Source organism: Puntigrus tetrazona, chromosome 6 (genome assembly GCF_018831695.1).
Source record: "Puntigrus tetrazona isolate hp1 chromosome 6, ASM1883169v1, whole genome shotgun sequence".
Classification (NCBI taxonomy): domain Eukaryota; kingdom Metazoa; phylum Chordata; class Actinopteri; order Cypriniformes; family Cyprinidae; genus Puntigrus; species Puntigrus tetrazona.
In genome coordinates this window covers 12,717,264-12,722,747 of record NC_056704.1, presented here as the reverse complement: position 1 = coordinate 12,722,747, position 5,484 = coordinate 12,717,264, and the positions used below count along the sequence as shown (strand labels likewise).

Here is a 5,484-nt window from a genome sequence, read left to right as displayed (position 1 = left end):
GCGTTCATTTTGGCAAACGTATCTCACCTGACGACTAGCAGAGAAGAGACACTGTGATTGGTGATGGGTCTAAACCTCACGTTGAAGGACTTTACCTCCCCAGGCATAAGAAGCACGTTGTATACATAGGGCCGACTTAAACCTTCAACGAATCCTGTGGAACTCTTCATGACTGAAGACTGACAGATATACAGAAATTATTAGCAGCGCAACCACTGTACGGCAATTTTTAATTTTGTTGGATATCACGAAAAGAAATTTTGGAAAGTAGAAGAACGAAGTTACATGGATTCGACTAAACAACAAAATGTCACTACACTGTTACAAAACATGGTACCGTATTTTAAGTCCTTGCTACTCACGTGATTTTTATAAACCTGGAATTCTAGTGTATTCGTGTCAATGTTGATGTTAGACAACTTTCCTAAAGGAAACCTTTAAGAACAACAGCAAAAAGACATCAGATGAAATCGGTATTAGTGCTACACAATAATGCAAAAAAACCTGAGACTTTCTGTGATACACATTGTTGTGTGAAAAAAAACAGGATTTTCTCAAGATAGCTACATTTGTCTCAAATAAATTATCTAGCTATATTTTGTATTTATAATAATCACACTTGCTATTTCTCACAGACAATATAAATAGGTCTTCATACATGAAAACACATCACATCATTTACAGGGATCTATAACATCTAGAACATGTTTATTGCATAGGAAGTGTCTTACTTGTCAGCAAGTCTGCCTGTGAACACTGAGGGATTCGGGTAAAGCGCCACAGGAAGAACCTGAACGTAGACTGGGACGTCAGCCGAGTTTTCTAGAATAACTTCCTCTTCCTACAAAGATGCACGTTCAGGTCAATATATCTGACTTTAGACAAATGCTAAAATGTGTTAAAGTGAGCCTGTATACACTCACCGATGAGCTGTTGGTGTTTGTGAGAGGAAAATGAATCTGTTGTGATGAGTTGACCAGCAAGGGCCATGTGAGCTGCGCTAAGATCTTGGCCTGCACATTCTTCTGCAGATCTGTGTTCACTTCAAAGAAAGCTTCAACCCTAATCAAACAAGAGAATCACATCAAAGACACAATACATTCACTGTATGGTAATCTAAAATAGCTTTAAAGCAAGATGTATTGGACTTACTCGAGGCCTGATTGCTCTTTGAGCTCTCGCCATCTTTTAAGGAGCCGCTGATGTAGATCTACATCAGCATCCCATATGTCCTCCTGCATAACTAAACCATGGGGCCTGGATTCAGCTGCAGGGAAGACGCGCACAAAAGGAGTATTTAATAAAAAACACTTGCATAAAAACCAAGCAAATTAAGAGAAAAAGACTTTGAGATACAGAAAGCATACATTTTAATACAAACGGTAATCCCACATAACAGTGATCACCACACTGCAAGCTGGCATCAAAATAAATGTTTGCTATCTGGAAAAGGAAGAAAAAAAAACAAACAAGTTAATAAATCGATTGTTTTAAATTTTCTAAATTAATTATTTTACATTGTAATACTGTTATAGCATCAAATAAACTAAGCAAACTGTGGGCAGATGCATTTAAGGGAGGGCAGATTTAGTATAGCATTATAGTGTTGTAATTGGGCCTGGCACCTTGGACTTTCGTCTGGGTTCCAACTCCACTTTGTTATTGCGAAGTCGCTTGAAGTAAAACCGGACGTCTTCTGTGAGAGAGCGAATTTGCTGAAGCCTTACTTTCTGTGAGAATGAACTCTGTATGCTGAATCCTTGGTGAACAATTTTTCCCTACATAAAAAGAAAGAAAAAAAGTTAAAAAAAAAAAAAAAAAANATGAATGGTCTGTTGTCGTTTAAAAATAACAGTGGTTTGCAAAACAGGTCATGTTAGCACATGGTACTGGACACAGGGAGTGGTGTTCAAACAGAGCCTGGGGGTAAAAGCAGGGATGAATCACACACGCTCACATTACATGTCTCTTCATCCCTTTGAAATCTCATCGAGCAGGTCATTTTCAATGATTATTTAATAAAAATAAATCAATCAAGAAAGAGAGAGAAAAGTAAGTACTTTTGAAAAGGACAATGAGAACTAAAAAAGAAAAAAAGAAAATAAAAAAGAGAGACTGATTTTAGCTGATTTTACTTACTGGGAATGAAGGAGGAAGAATGATTTGTTTAGGTGAACAGCTTAATGTTCCTACTGCTATGAGAGCCTTTACAGGGATGGTCAGAATCTGAAAACAGACAGATAAACAGTTAAAAATATGAGACTTTCATACTTGTGTAAATGGGTCTGTGTGACAACTGATTTAAAAACGAAAACATTGATTATTTTACAAAAAAATAAATAAATAAATAAAAAACCATACACATTTATCCATTTATCAATGGTGTTGTAGATTTCCAATATTCCAGGTTCACAGATTCCTCTTTTCGACCACCACCACCACCACAAGAGGAAAAAGTGTTTTCTGGATGAAACACATACCTCATAGTCTGTTGTAATATGTACGGCTCCATCATAAATTCCCTCTAGAGCTTTTGCTACCAAGGTGACTTTAAATGCTGCATAGTAGCCTGAGGCTAAAATGACCTGCGAGGAAACAGACATGCAGTATGGAGTTATAAAAGCCTGTATGTTCTGTAGTTGCTTATCCTAAACAAATGCACATACAAACACCAGTGCAAGTTTATTGTTAAGTACACAAAAGACTAACTGGTCTGACTGAAACAATTCTATGTCAACTGGCCCACTCGGTTTACACTGCCTTACTATGGGTCTTTCAAAACTTAAAAATGTCTAAAATAATGTCTTTGCTTGCAATTACCCAAAACCACAAATCTTGCAATACTTCTGCAATTTTACCACAAGTACAGACATACAAAGATTCCACCGGAAGTCCAATGACTGCCTGCAGATATTACATTATATTTCGTACAATTTAAGAGAGCCATGTATGGGGTCATGTTTTCAATCTATAAAATCTGCAACAATTTTACATAAATAAAGGTTATAAAATGCAATGTGTAGTATAGATTTGTTTTTGGTTTTTTTTATTATCATTCTTAGTTAATGCATAAAGACAAGTTAATCACTGTGTAATGCTGTCCAAATGGCCCTGATATGCTAGATGTTTAGGTAGTAAGGAATAAAGGTAAAGATGCTCTTACGGTTTTGTATTGGGCGGCTGTTGTGTTCTGCAGCTCTTGTGTTCTGCTCAGTGCCGTACTTCTGTTCCCTCTTTCTGTATTAAGCAACTCCATTGACAGACTGTCTCCTGTCACCAACCACGATTTTATCTCCAACTGTTAGGACAGAGAAGACTCTATAAAATGTATATAATCTATATAATTCTCTTTCAATTGTTTATAGAGGGGAAAAAAACAAGCTAACGTCATTGTTCAGTAATGTTTCAAAAGCTTTAACAGAATTGTTATTATTTTCCAAATGACAAAATGTCACACTGTACTGAACATGATGACCTTGTACCTCAATTGGATTGCTGTTAACCACCACAAATACTAAACTGCTGGCATCTGTAGCACTAAGAACACCAAAGTCTAGGATGTGCTCTCGAAGACAGGGAGGAAGCACAACAGGCTGTTGAGTAAGAAAGCAAAGTCATGGTCACTAAATTATACAAATAAGAAATTCGTAATTGGGTTACATTAGTGACACACGTCTCATGTAGGCTGATTCTAGCATACCTCTAAGAAGCCTGTGTAGGCTCTTACTGGCAGGTGGAATTTAGAGGCATTAGTGATGAGGAGAATGTTGCTGTCGATGTGGATGGAGGGCCGCACTGGTCGAAATAGAAGGGAGAAAATATAGCGGGACTCATGGGGTGGGATAAGAACTGGTGTGCTGAAATTACGCACCTGTTAAAAAGCGAACAATATTTTAATTCAACAGTATAAAGAGGTTTTCTGCTGACAGAAAAGTAATTACCCGCATCAAGAGGCTAGAAAGAAAATAAAGAACTGCTTACATTGAACATAGTCTTTGCTTCTTCTGGAAGTGACACGTTGTGGATGCGTATGGCAAAGTTGAAAGTATTGGTGAGGTAGATGGGCCTGTCCACTGGATCTACGGGACTGTCTCGTATGTGAAACAGAGTGGCTGTGTGGTCGAAGCCCAGATACCTGGAAACAGTGAGCATAAATGCATTTTGTGCTGCTTACAAAACTGTATTTCGGTAACCTGGTGAAACTGGAAATCTTACCCTTCTAAAACCTCAGCTTGATAAGGGATTTCAAGTTTTGAGTAGCTTTTCTCTTTCGCCTTCACTGTTATTTTTCCAGAAAACTGGTCTGATCTTCTAGCTTTTGAAGCTGGAACATACAACAACAACAACAACATTTCTGTAGTTATATCTGTAAATAAACATTTCATTCCATGTAAAACAATAACTACTGGTGTCTTAAAATAAATCAAGAATCAAAGAGCTTTGACATCAAAGCAAGAATCGATTGCGTTGATGTCATCAGACCAAGTTATTACTAGGCCTACATTGAATATTGGCTTTGCACTAATCAACATGCACATGGTCATTACAAAAACTTTATGAACTTTTGACTTATTGATAAAAACCCGATTTACTAATTGTCAAATCACAACAGAGAGGTGTGTGATGGAATAATCTATATAAGAGTTCAAAGGTGACAGTACTTACCATCAAAACTAATACTTGCAACTTTGGTATATCGGCTCTCTCCAGCTTTTAGCGTAATTTGTTTGAACTCAACTGTGACCGCTTCATTTGACGGAGTTGGCCTAACACTCTATACAACACAAAACACAAAAAGCATTACAAGTGTTATTTTATTGCATGGTTAAATAAAAAACCATTAAAGTTTGAAAAAAGTTCAACATTTTTTGGGGGAAATAAAGTAATTTCACAATATTAATATTTATACTGTATTTTTCACATTTTAGCAAACACAGCCTCCATAATCAGAAAAAAAACCTTTGAATGATAGTGTATAAAGCAGCCATGTAAATAAAACATAAATTACCATGATCGACACATCTTTTGATCCTGAATTTAACAGATGCAAATTCAGTTGTTTTGGTCGATCTGTAAAGTTGAAAAGACACAGAGATTTGTTTTGCAGAGGATTAGCATCATGCAAACAATTTTATTGTTCCTACAAAACTACCATCAGATGAAGTGGGTGGAAAAAAAACACACCTTGCGATCGAAGCGTACCAAAGTCCAGCATCTCTGTGGAGGAGTATATACCAGGTGCTGGGAAAAAAAGAGAACAAATTATGAGTCGGTGCTACAGAATATTGATCAAATGTTATCAAGAAAGGTTATTTTAACTGACCTGTGGTGACTTCAACCTCTACAGGGAGGATGATAAACTCATCCTCATTGGATGCATTTGTTTTAATTCTGATGAACGCCGTGTGATTGTCCGCGTCTCGAGAAGAGAAGCTGGCTCTCATCACACCCTTCGTCTCAAATGGAGCGATCTCCTATGGAACA

At 37.0% G+C, this 5,484-nt stretch overlaps 1 protein-coding gene across 2 annotated transcripts in view; it reads right to left on the bottom strand.

Moving 5' to 3' along the window:
* Positions 1-5,484, bottom strand: part of LOC122347050 (transmembrane protein 131-like) — a 26,439-nt gene that overhangs the window by 8,336 nt on the left and 12,619 nt on the right. For both annotated transcript variants that reach the window (XM_043242035.1, XM_043242034.1), the window contains 18 exons: positions 5,324-5,474; positions 5,185-5,241; positions 5,009-5,070; positions 4,666-4,774; positions 4,216-4,324; positions 3,982-4,135; positions 3,701-3,871; positions 3,483-3,593; positions 3,164-3,298; positions 2,481-2,585; positions 2,140-2,226; positions 1,626-1,778; positions 1,368-1,443; positions 1,153-1,267; positions 924-1,062; positions 732-841; positions 363-435; positions 28-179 (listed from right to left, as the gene is read on the bottom strand). In XM_043242035.1, coding sequence (XP_043097970.1) covers positions 28-179; positions 363-435; positions 732-841; positions 924-1,062; positions 1,153-1,267; positions 1,368-1,443; positions 1,626-1,778; positions 2,140-2,226; positions 2,481-2,585; positions 3,164-3,298; positions 3,483-3,593; positions 3,701-3,871; positions 3,982-4,135; positions 4,216-4,324; positions 4,666-4,774; positions 5,009-5,070; positions 5,185-5,241; positions 5,324-5,474 — 2,069 coding nt within the window. The remainder of the gene's footprint in view (positions 1-27; positions 180-362; positions 436-731; positions 842-923; positions 1,063-1,152; positions 1,268-1,367; positions 1,444-1,625; positions 1,779-2,139; positions 2,227-2,480; positions 2,586-3,163; positions 3,299-3,482; positions 3,594-3,700; positions 3,872-3,981; positions 4,136-4,215; positions 4,325-4,665; positions 4,775-5,008; positions 5,071-5,184; positions 5,242-5,323; positions 5,475-5,484) is intronic.